This window comes from Electrophorus electricus, chromosome 15, assembly GCF_013358815.1.
Source record: "Electrophorus electricus isolate fEleEle1 chromosome 15, fEleEle1.pri, whole genome shotgun sequence".
Classification (NCBI taxonomy): Eukaryota; Metazoa; Chordata; class Actinopteri; order Gymnotiformes; family Gymnotidae; genus Electrophorus; species Electrophorus electricus.
In genome coordinates this window covers 9,961,717-9,981,092 of record NC_049549.1, presented here as the reverse complement: position 1 = coordinate 9,981,092, position 19,376 = coordinate 9,961,717, and the positions used below count along the sequence as shown (strand labels likewise).

The window sequence follows — 19,376 nt, the reverse complement described above, 5'->3', positions numbered from 1 at the left end:
TCTCTATGTCATACTGCATACTTTGCTCAGGGAGAAGCATGCATTTTTCTGTTGTGTGTGTGTGTGTGTGTGAGAGAATGAGTGAGAGAGAGAATGTGTATGCTTTGATAACACTGTTGGGAAAAATTGAGTTTACAAATATTTGTACTCCTTTTCTTGTTTCTCCCACACTGCCAGACTTCCTTTGCCCTCACCCACAGAGCGGGAATAGCTCAGTGACTACAATGGGATTGGTGAAAATGGGCTCAAAATGTAGGGCCAGCAGGGTCATTTAAAAGCAGTTCATGCAAACTGGATTTGTCCACTATTCTGTACACACTGCAGGTGAATTCAGTTCATCTAAATCAGAACAAACTGAACTGACACAAATAGCATTTTACTGCCTTGACTTGAGTTGAGCTGGGTGAAATGGAATTGTAAGGTATGTTGTGTTTGTGTGCGTGTGTTTGTGTGTGTTTTGGCTCTGTGGTCATGCAGTAAAAGTGGTGCCACACTCTTCAGTAATTGATGGGCGGGATTTTTCCCGATGGTCAGCGTAACCCGTTGGTTGTCCGGCTCAGCAGGGCGTCCAGCTTTGATGAGGTCATCACGGGTCAGTCAGCTCTGATGAGGTCACGACAGGTCGTCCCACTTTGATGAGGTCGGCTGGAGTAGTGTGTGTGCACTGCAATGGCGTGGAGGTGATAATAGGTCTGGGGTTGGAGCAAAGAGGATGTGTGTATATGTGTGTGAGCATGTGTGTATGTATGTGTGCACACTGTAGTCAAGTGTACATAGACTGAGGTCTAAGAAGAGAGCAAACATGCACCATTACTGACCAGCTGTTCTGTGTGTGTGCGTGTGTGTGTGTTAGGAGAGAGATTGTGGGGATCAGGGTATGTCACAGTGCATGACCTGTACATTGCACTCTACACTTCAAAATTTATATCATTAATGTTTTATCAGCTCCTACAAGCTCAGATACAGTCCACCCTACCAGCCGTGTGTGTGTGTGAAAGAGAGAGAGAGAGAGAGAGCATTTGAGTATGAGCATGTGGGCTAAAGCTCCACTTACCATCCCACACACATATATATTGTACCCCCCCCCCCCTTAAAAAAAAAACCACACACGTGCGCAAGCCCTCCCTCTTTAGGGAGATGTTGGTTGGAAGACTCATCACAGTATATGGCTTGGGGATTCCCGCCTATGCAACTAACATAATGAGACTTCTGGCACTGAGACAGGATATCCACGTCTACAAATGTGCACATGCACACACATGCACGCACACTTCCTCCCTCATATGGGAGTTGGTTTGATGACCCATCAGAGTATATGGCTTGGGGATTCCCTTCTATGCAAGCAACCTAATGACACTTCTGGCACTGGGACAGGACATCCGCATCTGCATATGTGCACACACACACACACACACACACACACACACACACACACACACGGCACCATGGCTGTGCTTGGCACGTCCACCACGGCTCCTGGGAGCTGTGTAGGGTGCTGATGGTACTCTGTCCCTGATGAGTGGGCAGCAGCTGTCTGCCTCCACTCTGCCAACAGAAACCCCCACCATCACCATCTCAGAAGAACTCACCTCACCCCGACCCCCTACTTAACAGAACCTTCTTAAACATTTTATTAATTTAACCTCATATTGTAACTTAACAAAATGCATAATAGAAGGTTTTTGTTGACATATCATTTGAGTCTTAATTAACAAAAACATTTAAGGTAACCATATTACTATTTGCTATTTTTTAAAAAGTGTACTTAACATGGTTTGCCTATTAGCTGATTACCAAGCCCTGTCAAACCAACAGCAAAGTAGAAAAACCATCAAACTTGAGAAGTCAAGAAGTTCGGCCATGGTATGCGTGAGCTCCAAGCCACAGTGCAAACTGTAAGGAGTTCCTCTTTAGCACTGATGTCAGAGCAGCACCCTGTCATAATCCTCAAAGCTAACCTTCATAACAGCAAATGCTTTAATGATGTTTGTGGACTGGTGTGTGTGTGTGCGTGTGTATATATATATATATATATATATATATATATATATATATATATATATATATATATATATATATATATATATATATATAAACAAAGCCAGACGCAGCTGTACCTGCTGGACCCGAGTCAGCTCATGAGTGGCGGCCATCATTAAAACGTCATGGTTTCATTTAGGTATTTGTTGTGATCCCCTGGGAAACGGGTCATTAGTGTTATTGATGGCCACTCAGCGCGAGCTGCGGATATGAGTTTGCATGTGGTTTTAATAAGACAAGATCAGTCATGCATGCATGTAAAAGCTGTACAAGTACCTCTAAACTGGGGGGGGGGGGGGGGGATGTCGGAACTTCGGGGATCAGACAGCCTGGTTAAAGCAACAAGTGCGCTGCAGATCTGTGCAGTTCACTGAGCTTCAAGGTGTTATTCCTTAGAAATACCTCTTATATTTCCACTAAATGATTTTCCCTCTCCTTCTCTCTCACGCTCTCTTTCTCTGTGTGTGTGCACGTTGGGGAAAACTGAGTCATGAGCAGGGTAACTTAAAACCAGTTTAGGCAAACTGGATTTGTCCACTATTCTGTACACACTGCAGGTGAATTCAGTTAATCTAAATCAAACTAAACCAAGGTGAAACAAACAGTGTTTTGCTGCCTTGATTTAAGCTGAGCTGAGCAGAATTGAATTGGAAGGTTGGTTGTGTGTGTGTGTGTGTGTGTGTGTGTGTGTATGTTTTCGAATTGTCTTTGGACTCTGTATAGTAGTTGTCTTCTAGAGTAACGTAAGGTCAGCTAATATTACTTGAAACACAGCATTTAAAAAGAAAGGCCTCAGGTCTCAGGTTTTGGTCCGACTGCACTTCGTCGCGCAACAATGCCCTAATTACGGTAAAACTGAATGTAAATAATGGCCGCGTGTTCACGGCAACGCGCCACCTAGTGGCAATATGCCGCACCTGTTACCGAAGACCTTTCGTTTCAAATTTGCCGACAGCGTCACGGACTCTTTAAGTCTGGGGTGCCTAACGATTTCGCTGCTCTGAAACACGTACTAAAGCTCGCAATCCGCTGGTGGGTTATGGTCCTGGAGGACTGGATTTGGGTTCCGCTGCCTTAAATGGTCCTTAAATAATTGCCAATAATTACTGGGTGTTGAAAACTACGATAGTGTTGTCTGTTTCCCACTCATATGTCACCCGATTTTATCGACTATATGGGACTTTCCGACACATTAACACACCCGAGTACTTAATGTATTCTAGAGATATAGCTAAAATAGATAAATAAATAAATAAATAGATAAAAATAAAAAACAGTGAAAGAGTCAAACACAAACAAACTCACGCCTCCCCGGTGTGGGAGAGTTCGCAGATACCCATCTCTGCTCCATGCCCTGGCATTTAGGGTTTGTTTTTCTAGCCGGCAAGCGGCCCAAATGGAGCGACGCTCGCCGGGGCCATTTCCCAAGGCCTCTTTTCAATGTGATCGCTGCCTCCGTCTTGGACAGCGCCAGTTCAAAAGGCCCGGTCCTCCGGGAACGGGCGAGCTCTCGAAAACGGAGGAGGAGAGACGGCGTGAGGCGCTTTCACGCTCCCGGGCGTGAAGACGGCGCGGTGATAGAGTCGCTCCGCTGACACTTTACGCATCGTTTCGGTGCGAAAGTGGCCCAGATCGCATCTGACCTCTGCGGGTTATTCCCCAGACTCGATAGGCCCGGGAATCACACCGCCCCGCCCCGCCCCCAGGCGGCCTCCTTTGAAACGTTGCGCGTCAGCGATCTGCCGCGGATCAGCGCCCGTCTGCGCGACTTAAATGATATCTGCATCGCATGGTAACCTTGGAAATCACACAGTATTTGTGTTGTAATTCTGTGATACACATGCTCGATGTAAATCATTAGTGGTGCGTTTATCGCAGACGTGCTGCTTGTAAATGTCACTTTAGTATGCAATAAAGGCAACTTGCGTTATTGTGTTACACTAAAACGGTCTTGGTCTCAGTTTTGACTGGGTTTCTGGTCCTCGGTGAAGACTCGGCACATGTATCTAAAAGCAGCGTAGTACTGAACGTTTAAATATACATTTTACAGTCTCCAATGATTGCTGACTTCTGGCACTTGGTCTGAACAGGAGCGTTAAATCCAGCAAGAAAGCTGTTTCATATAAAGTGACACGATTTCAGATATGTAGCAAGAGAAGTCTAGCTTTGAATATACTTTCTAGAGCCAGAGTTGGCTACTTATTTTATACACATACTAGTTAGAATGACACACAGGCCATTGGTGTGTGTGTGTGTGTGTGTGTGTGTGTGTGTGTGTGTGTGTGTGTGTATGAGAGAGAGAGAGAGAGAGAGAGCGAGAGAGCGCACATGTGTGGCATGTCGGCAGATTAAAGTCATGGTGTGTAACTTTTTGGTCACCCAGTACTTTCTGGATGGATGGTCTTCAGAGGCCTGTTTGACTGGTGTCAGGTGTGCGTGTGTGTATGGATGATTCTCAGAGGCCTGTTTGACTGGTGTCAGGTGTGCGTGTGTGTATGGATGGTCTTCAGAGGCCCTGCTTTGCAAGAAACAGGTGTGTGTCATCCCTGGCTGAAGGCTTTGTCCGATAAACATTATTGGAGAACATCTGTCGGCTGTCACAACACAGGGCAGTCCGAGAAGCACCTCCATCCATCAGTCCAGGGGCTCTGTCCCCCACCAGTGGCCCAGCCAACATCACTCATGCTGGGCAGCCAGTGGAGGGCCACAGGAGGGCCTGGTGCTCGTACCTGCTGCGATGGTCCACCGCACTTGAGAAATCCTTTAGGGAAAGGGTTATGGTTGTAACAGGGACACACTCTCTCTCACACACACACACACACACACACTGTTCCACTCAGGTGAGCTGTCAGTGGATGTCAGGTGTAGAGAGGTGACCTCTACTGCTCTAACTCAGCATTTCATCTGATGGGGATGGACAGGTCTCACATACACATACACATACACATACACACACACACACACTATAGTAATATAGAGCTCTTACTCATGAATACGACACACGTTTAAATATTTTAAAACTTCCATTCCAATTATATTAATTCACATAGCAGACAAGCATTATCAAGTGAATGAGCAGTCAACACAAAATAAGTCACCTGACCTGACACATTCTGAAAAAAACAAAAAAAATACAGCAAAATACCGCAAACCAGAGACTTAAACAAAGACAGAAACAAGCTACAAATGAAAGTGGCTGTGTTACAGGCCTGCCAGAGAATCTGCAGGGAAGACAGCCATTCCTAATGACTTTAGGTTACAAGGGCTTGCACTGACCGGGACAATTTATTTAAGACTATTAATTTGTCCAATAACTCACCTTCCCTCCCCTACGTACAGCAAAGAGCTCCGGCTGGTGCATAATTCACACATTACAGACAATAAATACGTGCCAATTTAAAGCAGACATTCTGCGCTTTAACCTCATCGTCACTGTTTTATCAGAGCACGAAGTCCAAACCACAACCAATCCACGGTCCAAAAAAAAAAAAAAATGAACGGCTGCACTGCACCTCCAAATGCAACTGGCATTTGAAACTGACATTCATTTAATTATAAAATTATTCACGATTTTTTTTGTGTTTGTTTTTGTTTTCTTAAACGTGAGAAATGGACACACACCGACTTCTGAAAAAAAAAAACCCAAAAAAAAAAAAAAAAAAACCAGCATTTTAATTCAAAGTTCTGCGTTATTCTTCATTATAGCACCATTACATTCAGCGTTTGATCCGTGTGACAGTATTTGAGTTTCGTGACAAGCAGGGGGAAATAGAAGTAAACAGAAGCGTTACAGCAGACAGAGCGAGCGCTCCTCACGTCTCACTTTTACAGCACGCGAGTCCCGCCGTTGGAACGGCCGCGCGAGGCGGCTCATTTGTTGGGATTAGAGCTGTTTGGCGTGAGAGGGTCGCTGAATCACTGATCTTCGGAGCGCCTCGAGGTTTCGTTTACAAGAGGCGCATTCTGCTAGACACTTCCCTTTTAACAATTTACACAGAGCGGCTCGGCGGATGGGGCAAGTAACTGGATATTTACACAGTGCGCACGGGCGCTTTGGGTGTGCTGTCACAGAAATCACATCACAGGAAATACACGAGGAGCCGAAAACGCGAGCCTGGTCTGCCAGACACAGCGAAATATATTTTAAAAAAAATAATAGCTATAATAGTAATATCATGCTTGATACTTCGTGTTGTTAATTAAATGAACAACAATGGGCACCATCGGAGGCTGTGTGAGAGCCTGGTTATTTCAGTGATGAGCTCTGTGGGATATCTGGTGTAAAGGCAACCCGAGTGAGTCTGCTAACGAGGGAGTATTTCTGAGGAAGGTTGGAGAAACGTTTTTATTCGCTTAGTGGTATATGGTGAAATGAAAGGTTGAAGCTACCCTCCCATGTCCTGTAATAAGAGAATTTTGGTTGGACTTTGTGGCTTTGTGGGTATGGGAGGGTTTGACTGATGTGGTTTGAAGGATGACATGGAATGTTTGGCTTCAGAATGCATAGAAATGGATGCATGCACCCACACACGCACACGTACACACATGCATGCACACTCATTCTTACATATGCATGCCCATATATATACATGCGTACATACACATTCTCACACACACATTCTCACATACTAACACAGAGTGGAAGCTCAGTAGTGAACTCGTAGTGTGTGTGTGTGTGTGTGCGTGCACGCATGCGTGTGTGTGTTTACTTCAGCTCCTCTGTGGCTCACCTCTTGTTTTGATACAAAATGTTTAAAAACTTAACCTGCCCCCCACACACACCTGACAAAGAACACTGTGTGTTGGAGTGTGTATAAGTTTAGAGTCTCTGGCCGCTGTAGCCGAACATGGTCAGACATCTCTCCTCTGCTTCAGTGGGAAAGAAACAGAGAGCACAGCAGGGCTAAAGATTCCAGAAACACCTGAGAGAAAGAGAAAGGGAGAGACAGAACAGCTTCATAATTGTCATAATCAGCACCTTGGAATTTGAGACATGAGAAGCAGAGAAACATAATGGACCCTGGGAGACACAGAAACAGGGAAAACGGTAGTGGGAGAGAGAGAGCGATGGAGGGGCTGTGTAGAGCGAAAGAGAGACAGCATGAGGGAGACAGACTGATTATTTTTTAGTCCTCTCATTTATTTCACCATCCAATAACAAAAACAGCTCAGCATCTCAGCTGTGAAGGCCATTTTGGATCGGCGTGGCCGTCACTGTGCTTTTAGAGTTCAGAGTGTGTCTGCTCTGTGAGGAGACCCACCATGTGTTTGCACTAACGAGGGCGACCTGGGGGTGGCTCTCTGAAATAATGAAAGAAAGAACGAGAAAGCTGAACGCAGGACATGGGGAGATGGGACAGAGGAAAAGAACAGAACAGTATGGAGAAACGTGGGACCTTCAAAATGAGAAGCAAATGTGGAAAGATTCAGGGTGTGTGTGTGTGTGTGTGTGTGTGTGTGTGTGTGTCAGAGGGGTGTTGTGGTGGGTTAGCAGGGTGAACGGTTGAGCCCCATCTGAGCAGGGCTGGAGGGGGTCGCTCCAAGCGAACACACACACACATGCACGCACGCACACACACACGTTCAGATGTCCTGCTGCGGTTCACTTAACATAACTGTCAAAAAGATGGCCAATATGCAGAAAGACAGAACGATCTTAACAGCTCAGGGGCCTAGGTCTCTCTCTCTCTCTCTCTCTCTCTCTCTCTCACACACACACACACACACACACACACACACACAAATTTGCACATTCCTACTGTCAGGCTGATACTTTGAGCAGTTTCAGCTGAGATGGCCCAACTCTTTCTGCATGTGATGGGGGGGGCGGGATCCCAAACTCCAGAGAGGTGTGGGAACATCTGGACTTCATGAGGAATACTGAGACACACACACACACACACACACACACACACACACTCACACACACTCACACACACTCACACACACTCACACACACTCACTCACACTCACTCACACTCACTCACACTCACACTCACACACACACACTCACACTAACCTTCCTCACAGGTGTGACCAAGCCAGGAGAGGGGGCAAACACAACGTCCATTGCGTTGGTCACACTGGCCTCCATTAGAGCACAGACACTGCAGAGAACAGCCGGGTCCATAAAAGCCATCGCCACAGTCTGAGGGAGAGAAGGGTCGTATTCAATGAATCACACTACCCAAAGATGAGCAGTGCTTATATCAAGTCTCCGGGAGCAGGAGTAGATCTGGGTTTTCCCACTGTAATCACCAGTGTATATCAATACTACATCTTTCTCAGTGTAAGCTTGTGTGTGCATGTGTGTGTGTGCGTATGTGTGTGAGCATGTGTGTGTACCTTTTTCACAGTTGTTCCCAGTCTTTCCTGGGGGGCAGAAGCATTGGCCAGTAGCTGGATCACAAGGTACCCCCTCAGCACACTTACACGGTCGTACACAACCCACACCAAAATGTCCCACTGCACAACCTGTAAATATCCGTGCACACACAGACACACACGCGCACACACACACACACACACACACACACACACACGCACACAGTGGTTGTGAGTGTCAGCATTTCACACTGACTCAGAAATGGGCACTTTACCGCAGAGCTTACTGCTCATACACGTGCACGCACACACACACACACACACACACACACAGCAGGGGCTCTACATGAGACTACAGGACATGGATAGATCAAATAACTATAGCTACACACAAACCACACACACACACACACACACACACACACACACATACACACATACACACATACACACATACACACATACACACACACACAGGGCATTGAGATGCACCAGGAACTCATTAGAGTACAGAAACACCTGTCTCTGATCAAATAGTGATAGTATTGGTAGATACACACATATATACACTACTGTGTTCTACTTTTCCTTTCAATAAATGCAGACATATTTCAGTAGCCTTTTGAACTAAAGTCATCACAGTCCTGTCACACACACTCACTCCATTTTTTGCAATCAACAAGTCTCTGCCTCTTTGTGTCTCTGCCTCTCTCTCTCTCTCTCTCTCTCTCTCGTTCTCTCTCTCGTTCTCTCTCTCTGTATTTAATCATTTCTTTAATATCCTCCTTTCAGATAGATATCTTATTTCAGGTCATTAAGCACATTATTATATACTCTATTATCTTTAAGAGCGCAGTAATATATACAGAGTACGCACATTTTCCATGCTGCTAACACAAAACACAAGACAATTGTAACTTCTTAATATGGGGTTAGTTCTTTTTGTTTATTCACACTGAAAATGTGCTTTTTGTGACATCAGTAACTTACGCGTTTGACAGCGGTCGCCGTGGTAACCTGGAGGGCACGTGCATTGTCCTGTCACGTGATTACATGTGTGTCCAGAAGCACAGTCGCACGTCTGGGAGCAGAGCAGGCCAAAAAAACCAGCAGGGCATTCTGGGATAGGTGGAGAGAGTTGGAGAACTGTGTATGTTGAGAGTCACAATGTGAGAGAAATCAGGCCAACATCAAACTCAAACCGAATTTACCACCTCCTCACTGGAGATAGTCATTCCTTTGGTTGATTTGACTCTGTTAACATGTCTTCAGATCTGATTACAAATGAAGGTAAATTTAGCTCAAAATAATGAACTGAGTGCCTGGAAATATGTTCCAGCATTATGTCTTGGTAAGACCGTGCGCAGTCATACACACAACACACTCATATATACACGTTTTCACTCACGGTGTTGGCAGATGGATCCATAATAGCCAGCGGTACAGGAGCAGGACCCAGTAAACCGGTCACACGTCCCGTTATTCTGACAGACACACTCCAGCTCACAGTTAGCTCCGAACTGCCCTGACATGCAGGCTACACACACACACACACACACACACACACACACACACACACACACACACACACACACACACACACACACACACACACACACACGGTTTGACATTGCTGCAAATACTATTTAATTTTGTGTTAATCTGTCAGCAAATATGTGTAATCTGTAATAATATTAGTAGAGAGATTTAAGATTCGTTCCTGCAAAATCATATATAAATACATGTTTGATTGGGCTTCACAAAGCCATAAAGCAGCTTTTATAGAAACGAAGAATACAAAGACAAGGCCTGCCTGAGACTAAAGACAGACAGACAGACAGACAGACAGATACACCCCTCCTCCTCCATACAACACTGAACACTGCATTCTGGGTTTCACTCATCACAGGCTGAGTAACTGTACGTATCAAGAAGTTTGTTGTGGTAATAACAGTTGTTTGATTACCTTCTTCACAACGTGTGCCCATCCACCCTAGTGCACACCTGCATGCTCCATCAACAGGGTCACACACGCTTCCATTTGCACATGCACACACACCACGACACTGTGCTCCATAGCGCCCCCTGGAACACACTGCATTATAGAAGGGTTTCAGGTTAGCCACTGTGCTTAAAATTCAGAACAGAGAAAGTAGTATTTTAAATTATGATTGCATGCCAGCTAAAGTGGCTTATTCCTGTATTGTAACAGGAATAATCCACTTTAGCTGGCATGCAATAATAATTAAAAATACTACTTTCTCTGTTCTGTTCTGTGTATTACAGATTACACAGATTACACATGGATAGCCTTGTTAAATAATGAACTACAACTGTTAATTAACACAAGTATTAAAATTAATGAGAAAATCAATCTAAACCCAAAATAAACTCCAAGTACAGTACATCTGCATTCTATGTGGGCTGTAAAACTACCCCCACTGCTCTAAAACTGACCTGACGCAGAAGTGCTGTTACAACATTTCAGTACAATTAAATGTGTTCTCCCAACACACTTCCATCAAAACAAAAGGCCGGAAGTTTTGGGTCTGGGAGTGCGTGATATTTACCAGAATGAAATAACTGCCAATGTTTCTGAGTGCAAATGTCCCATACTATTATTGTCATTACTCTAAACTGGAACAGTTTAAAGTTCAAAGAAACGTGCTAGAATAAAAAAGATAATACTACAAATACTGCATTGTAAGTAGAATTGTAATCATCGAGGGGTTTTTCCACAAAGTGATACTGTACTGGTGGGGGGGCGAGTTTTTTCGGTCTAAAGTAAGTCAAGTCTCTGCGTGAGAGGCCGTCCATAAACCCTGCCTAATCAGTCCGGCTATTTGCAGAGTGTCTCTCTATGTTCTCCCTCCGCTCTATCAACAAAAGCACAGACATTTGTTTCAAATAAACTCTGAATTTTGGAATTATTGCAGTTAGAAAAAGCTCTCCCCTAAGCACTGTTAGTGGCACGGGAACACGAGCGCCCATAGAGACACATGTACATTCTTAAGTTTACTTAAACCTCAGACCATTAGCAAAATAGCAACGAGGATATCGTTTGGCAGCGAAAGAAAAGAATAATCATGTTTCTGCGGGCAATTTGCTCTGAGAGCCAAACAATAAGCAAAGCACTTTGATTTTCTTGCATATTTATTTGTTTCCTTGCCAGCGCCGTCGACACGGACCAATGGGAACCAGCTACTTTAGAGTCGTTTGTACACCCTGAACACGCCAACGCGAGCCGCGGCGCGAGAAAAGCGCGAGCTCCGGGAAAGTCCCGCCCCGTCGTTCAGCGGCGGCGGAGCGAGCGATAAAAGATCGGGAATGTGATCGCGCGCTTCTGCTGTTGGGGGAACGTGGGCGCCTGAATCGCAGAAAATGGGGGACCGAGTTAATTGCCGTGAATACGGGACGCAGAAGAGCCAGAGAGGGGAACGTCCTCGTAGTGCTGCTTCAGAGAGCAGCGTTAATAAGAGAAAAGTAAAGAACGGGAGTACGGGCGGGAGTACGATAACTTAGCACTTAATACGATAACTCAACAGTTGATATAACCCAGCACTTAATACGATAACTCAGCACTTAATACGATAACTCAGCACTTAATACGATAACTCAGCACGTAATACGATAACTCAACAGTTGATATAACCCAGCACTTAATACGATAACTCAGCACTTAATACGATAACTTAGCACTTAATACGATAACTCAACAGTTGATATAACTCAGCACTTAATACGATAACTCAGCACTTAATACGATAACTCAGCACTTAATACGATAACTCAGCACGTAATACGATAACTCAACAGTTGATATAACCCAGCACTTAATACGATAACTCAGCACTTAATACGATAACTTAGCACTTAATACGATAACTCAACAGTTGATATAACCCAGCACTTAATACGATAACTCAGCACTTAATACGATAACTCAGCACGTAATACGATAACTCAACAGTTGATATAACCCAGCACTTAATACGATAACTCAGCACTTAATACGATAACTTAGCACTTAATACGATAACTCAACAGTTGATATAACCCAGCACTTAATACGATAACTCAGCACTTAATACGATAACTCAGCACTTAATACGATAACTTAGCACTTAATACGATAACTCAACAGTTGATATAACCCAGCACTTAATACGATAACTCAGCACTTAATACGATAACTTAGCACTTAATACGATAACTCAACAGTTGATATAACCCAGCACTTAATACGATAACTCAGCACTTAATACGATAACTTGGCACTTAATACGATAACTCAACAGTTGATATAACCCAGCACTTAATACGATAACTCAGCACTTAATACGATAACTTGGCACTTAATACGATAACTCAGCACTTAATACGATAACTCAACAGTTGATATAACTCAGCACTTAATACGATAACTCAGCACTTAATACGATAACTTAGCACTTAATACGATAACTCAACAGTTGATATAACCCAGCACTTAATACGATAACTCAGCACTTAATACGATAACTCAGCACTTAATACGATAACTCAGCACTTAATACGATAACTCAACAGTTGATATAACCCAGCACTTAATACGATAACTCAGCACTTAATACGATAACTTAGCACTTAATACGATAACTCAACAGTTGATATAACCCAGCACTTAATACGATAACTCAGCACTTAATACGATAACTTGGCACTTAATACGATAACTCAACAGTTGATATAACCCAGCACTTAATACGATAACTCAGCACTTAATACGATAACTTGGCACTTAATACGATAACTCAGCACTTAATACGATAACTCAACAGTTGATATAACTCAGCACTTAATACGATAACTCAGCACTTAATACGATAACTTAGCACTTAATACGATAACTCAACAGTTGATATAACCCAGCACTTAATACGATAACTCAGCACTTAATACGATAATTTAGCACTTAATACGATCAGCACGTAATACGACAACTCAACACTCAATACGATAACTCAACAGTTAATATAACTCAGCAATTAATATAACTCAGCAGTTAATACGATAACTGAACAGTTGATATAACTGAACAATTAATACGATAACTCAGCAGTTTGGTACCTTGCTGGCACGACTGCCCGGTTCGGCCAGGAGCGCAGTTACACCTCCCAGTCACTGGGTGACAGTGTCTGCCCTCCCCACACAAACACACCTTGACACAGTCCTTCCCATAGTGACCTGCCGGACAGCCTAAAACACATAAATAACAACATGGCTATACACTGTTGATATGCTGTCATTTGCATTGAAGAAGTCCATAAATCTAATCCTAACTCTGTCAAGTGGCGCAAGATAGCTCTGAAAACCTTGTCTGAGCCAGGCGTGTTAGACTGGGCGTTCTGTTTAGGTGTGTTACACTGGGGCTAAACTCGTCAAGGTGGCTGGAGTCCAGGAAGTCCAGAAACAGAACTAGGTGCTTCTGGTCTGCATGTTTTTGTTTGTTTGTTTGTTTGAGCCATTTACTTGTTAAGAAGGAGAGTGCTAATGTTAAGACAGAAAAGAACACATTTCAATAAGATAAGATAACTAGCTATGCTGCCACGCTACGCAGTCTAACCTGGCTCCACCCCTGTGACCTGTTATTGGCTAAGTGACTGAGCTGTGCACTCTTACGGGTGCTGCAATTGGCTCCCAGGTATCCGGGCGGGCAGAAGCAGGTGCCGGTCCTGAAGTCACAGCGTCCAGCATTGGCACATCGGCATCTCTTCTTGCAGTTGAGCCCATATGTGCCCTCTCTGCATTCTGACACACACACACACACACACACACACACACACGCGCGCACACACGTACATGCACACCAAAACACACTTCTCAAGATTAACTAGTTCACAAAGTTTTACAATGTCAGTTAAGATTCTACAGTTCAGTCAGTTCAGATCATCATTGTCTGCCTTAATCAGTCTTGATCTTGGTCTGGGTCAGTCTTGGTTTTAGTCATTTTCCTAGTTTTGGTCAGACTTAGTCTCAGTCTAGGTTAGTATTAGTGTTTTGATCAGACACTTAGTCTCAGTCTAGGTTACTATTAGTGTTTCGATCAGTCACTTAGTCTCACTGTAGGTTAGTATTAGTGTTTTGGTCAGTTAGTCAATTCTGGTCAGTCTTGGTCTTTGCTCATCTGTTTTGGTGTCAGGCTTGATTAGGTTTAGACTGGTTCATCTTGGCCTTAGTCTGGTCTTTGTCTTAGTCTGTTGGTGAACTCAAATGCTGACTGTTCTCTTACTGAGTTGGCAGCGGTCTCCGTAGTAACCAGGTTGACAGATGCACTTGCCAGTGATGTGGTGACAAAGCTGCCGAGGTCCGGAGCACACACACACCTCGGAACAGTCCTGTCCGTACCTGCCCTGCTCACACACTTTACACACAGAGAGACAGAGAAAGAGGGAGTGTCCAGAGGACACTGTGTGTGTGTGTGTGTGTTGAGGGATGGGGGGATGTACACCGAGTTGCCAACTCAGTGTGTCCCCTCCGGGTGTGTCTCACTGACAGTCCTGCTTCATGTACCCTGAAGGGTGTTCTCTGACCTTTGCCCAGTACTGTAGGTTCACTCTGTAGGCTGTAGCTGATCTGCTGCTGCACACTTTCTCACCCCCCACTACCCCGATCATCAGTAGAAAGGCACCACTGCCGGCGAGATCTTATCTGGGTGGTGCACCACAATAGTGATCGCTCCCTGAAATGGTCCCCTTCCCATCAACACGACTCTGTGGACAGTCCGTAGCACACGTGCCAATCGACAAAGTAATCGGCACAACAGGACGCATGTTTTGCGTTTTCCGCCAGGGGCGAGCGCGTTCCGATTGAAAGACGCGCTCCTGGCCCTCCACTCTCCCTGCTGTGCTGTGAGCGTGATGAAGGTGCTACACACTTCCCAGTTGTAGGTGGACGTCGGAGAGGGTGTCGGAGAGGGCTTCTCCCTGGCCATGTTTACAGTAGAATGTAAAATGGAAATCATGTATGTGTCGGTGTGCTTTTTACACAGAGCGTAATATCGGATTTTATTTGGTCACACTAGGGAAGCATTTTAGTGATAAGTGGAAACGGAATCTGGCCAAAGTATATCCAGACATGAAACACATGTTAATGCAAGGTGTAAACAAGTTAGCTAGATTAACAGTTTGCTTTGTAGCTATTCCTTTATTCCCTATTTTGGTCTTTGGGACACTTTGAAGTCATGTGCACATGCCGTTGCTGTAGTGGAATCGTGCCCGCAGTTTTAAACCGAAGACTTTGGGTTCATTCAGATTTCAGATGTGTGGTTCTTCTTCCCAGCACCACCTTGCTCTCCTGCCTTAGATTGGGATGCACCCCCCCCCCACACACACACACACACTTCATACTACAGACACACTCACTGATGCAGCCATAACAGTAACTCAAGATGTCTCTACCAGTGTAGATTTGTAGATCACCACTTTAACATCAGGCAATAATCAGAGGCATTATTACACACTCACATGCCTGTGGGATGTGTGTGTGTGTGTGTAAGAGAGAGAGAGAGAGAGAGAGAGTGTTCACAGTGATGGCGTGTTTGAGAGATAAGCTGTGACTCCAGACTAAAGCGAATAATTAATGTTGTCATTAAGCATGTATGGCAGCAGTGTGTGTGTGTGTGTGTGTGTGTGTGTGTGTGTGTGTGTGTGTGTGTGTGTGGTGTCTGCTCCCCTCCAGAGCTCTTATCCTCCTTCAGACAAAAACAAAGCCTGCTGTTTAAGTTGGCACTGTGACTCTAACCTTTATCAGATGTCTCAGACCCACAGAGGGGCGGCGGGGTGGGGGGTGCTGAAAAAGGCCTCGCGCCTGTGTGTGTTTGTGTGTGTGTGTGTGTGTGTGTGTGTGTGTGTGTGTGTGAGTGTGTGATGTTCTGAGAAAGAAATGATGGCTTTTGCATGCTGCTGTGTGCGTCTGTGTGTAAGGCTGCACTGACGTGGGCAGGGCTCCCTGGCTGATACACTGGATGGTTCGGCGCATGGGGCGTTAACGAGGCTTACGGGCAAAGTCTGGTGCATGAACATGGATGGATAGATGAGTTATAGGAATAGAGGTGTAGAATGATGAACATGGATGGATAGATGAAATATAGGGATAGAGGTATAGAATGATGAACATGGATGGATAGATGAGTTATAGGGATAGAGGTATAGAATGATGAACATGGATGGATAGATGAGTTATAGGGATAGAGGTATAGAATGATGAACATGGATGGATAGATGAGTTATAGGGATAGAGGTATAGAATGATGAACATGGATTGATAGATGAGTTATAGGGATAGAGGTATAGAATGATGAACATGGATTGATAGATGAGTTATAGGGATAGAGGTATAGAATGATGAACGTAGATGGATAGATGAGTTATAGGGATAGAGGTATAGAATGATGAACATGGATGGATAGATGAGTGGCTGGATGAAGGGAAGAGCAGATGAATGGATAGATGAGTGGCTGTATGAAGGGAAGAGCAGATGAATGGATAGATGAGTGGCTGGATGAAGGGAAGAGCAGATGAATGGATAGATGAGTGGCTGGATGAAGGGAAGAGCAGATGAATGGATAGATGAGTGGCTGGATGAAGGGAAGAGCAGATGAATGGATAGATGAGTGGCTGGATGAAGGGAAGAGCAGATGAATGGATAGATGAGTGGCTGGATGAAGGGAAGAGCAGATGAATGGATAGATGAGTGGCTGGATGAAGGGAAGAGCAGATGAATGGATAGATGAGTGGCTGTATGAAGGGAAGAGCAGATGAATGGATAGATGAGTGGCTGGATGAAGGGAAGAGCAGATGAATGGATAGATGAGTGGCTGGATGAAGGGAAGAGCAGATGAATGGATAGATGAGTGGCTGGATGAAGGGAAGAGCAGATGAATGGATAGATGAGTGGCTGGATGAAGGGAAGAGCAGATGAATGGATAGATGAGTGGCTGGATGAAGGGAAGAGCAGATGAATGGATAGATGAGTGGCTGGATGAAGGGAAGAGCAGATGAATGGATAGATGAGTGGCTGGATGAAGGGAAGAGCAGATGAATGGATAGATGAGTGGCTGGATGAAGGGAAGAGCAGATGAATGGATAGATGAGTGGCTGGATGAAGGGAAGAGCAGATGAATGGATAGATGAGTGGCTGGATGAAGGGAAGAGCAGATGAATGGATAGATGAGTGGCTGGATGAAGGGAAGAGCAGATGAATGGATAGATGAGTGGCTGGATGAAGGGAAGAGCAGATGAATGGATACTTGGCCGAAGGATTCAGGGGTGAATGGAATAAAAAGAAAGTGTGGAATTGTCTTTTTTTTCCTCACAGCTGCTTCTTCTGTGTCCTTCCATATAACTGCACCTGCCAGTCACATGGCCGCAAGCCATGCCCACTAAACACACACACACACACACACACACACACACACACACACACACACACACACACACACGCACACGCACGCACACACACACACACACAGAGATGCACACAGAGATGCACACACACACACAGATACACACACACACACACACACACACACACACACACACACAGGCACTAAAGGCTTGTGGACATTCCAGTGTGTGATGGAGACAAAGTGAGCTGCTTTGTGTGATGACATGTGAACTGAAGGGTCATTCGTTAGCGAACTAGACAGGATAATTCACCATAATAATTGTCCACTATTACTGTCCAAATCATACTCAATCTCAAAGACTGTGTGTGTGTTGGGGGGGGGGGGGTGCATGTTTTGTGTGTGTGTGTTAGTGAGTGTTTGTGTATGCATGTGTGTGTCCTTACAAGGAGAGTAAAAAAACAAAAAACAAAAGACTGAAGTTGTTTGTTCCATTTGAAACAAAAACCAAAGATTGTTGTGATAACGAGGGAAGAAAAGCAGACCATCTCTCTGGTTTGCTGAGGTTAAGGTGTTAGTTGAGGTTGAGACTAGGCTTGTAGTAATGATTACTGTCCGAGTTCACTTAGGGGTCGAGTTAGGGAAAGATTAGGGGGAGGGTTAGTCATGGTTTAAGGGGAGATCTAACAGGCGGTGGTCAGGACCTCATGATTGCAGGACCTCATAATTACAGTATGAACAGTAAGTGCTGAACGATTTTTATGTAAATGTTTTTGTGTGTTTTTTTGTGTGTGAGCGTGTGTGCGTGTGTACTCGTTGCAGATGCATCCTGTCCATCCTGGTTCTCACACACACTTACGAGGTGGCCTAAGGTGTGTTACGAGGTGACCTGAGGTGTGTTACGAGGTGACCTGAGGTGTGTTACGAGGTGACCTGCGGTCTGTTACGAGGTGACCTGCGGTGTGTTACGAGGTGACCTGCGGTGTGTTACGAGGTGACCTGCGGTGTGTTACGAGGTGACCTGAGGTGTGTTACAAGGTGGCCTGAGATTTGATACGATGTGAACTGAGGTGTGATACGAGGTGACCTGAGGTGTGTTACGAGGTGACCTGAGGTGTGTTATGAGGTGGCCTGAGGTGTGTTACAAGGTGAACTGAGGTGTGTTACGAGGTGAACTGAGGTGTGATATGATGTGAACTGAGGTGTGTTACGAGGTGACCTGCGGTGTGTTACGAGGTGACCTGAGATGTGATACGAGGTGACCTGAGATGTGATACGAGGTGACCTGAGGTGTGTTACGAGGTGACCTGAGGTGTGTTACATGAGTGGATGTGGGGCTCATTAGAAAGACTTCTAAATGTGAAGTCTGCGCTACAGTGGAGGTGGAGAGAGAAGAGTAATGGAAACCAAACCGATCCATGTGGGGCTTCTCGCCAGCTCCAGGAAACTACTGAGAAAGACTCAGAATGGGTGGGCCAGCACACACACACGCACACACTCTTTAAAAAGTATCCTACCCTAATAAAAAACATGGATGCATTTATCCCTCATACACCCCAACTTAATGAGACATGCCTTAGGGAATTTCCCCTCTTAACACACACACACACACACACACACACACACA

At 44.9% G+C, this 19,376-nt stretch overlaps 1 protein-coding gene across 1 annotated transcript in view; it reads right to left on the bottom strand.

The window, feature by feature from the left end:
• Positions 1–5,067: 5,067 nt before the first annotated feature.
• zgc:158328 (uncharacterized protein LOC567225 homolog) overlaps positions 5,068–19,376 on the bottom strand; it is a 50,369-nt gene continuing 36,060 nt past the window's right edge. The window contains exons 22-30 of the mRNA XM_027016839.2: positions 14,636–14,767; positions 14,026–14,154; positions 13,474–13,602; positions 10,331–10,459; positions 9,773–9,901; positions 9,355–9,483; positions 8,386–8,514; positions 8,060–8,188; positions 5,068–6,962 (exon numbers count right to left, since the gene is read on the bottom strand). Coding sequence (XP_026872640.2) covers positions 6,892–6,962; positions 8,060–8,188; positions 8,386–8,514; positions 9,355–9,483; positions 9,773–9,901; positions 10,331–10,459; positions 13,474–13,602; positions 14,026–14,154; positions 14,636–14,767 — 1,106 coding nt within the window. The 3' untranslated portion in view covers positions 5,068–6,891. The remainder of the gene's footprint in view (positions 6,963–8,059; positions 8,189–8,385; positions 8,515–9,354; positions 9,484–9,772; positions 9,902–10,330; positions 10,460–13,473; positions 13,603–14,025; positions 14,155–14,635; positions 14,768–19,376) is intronic.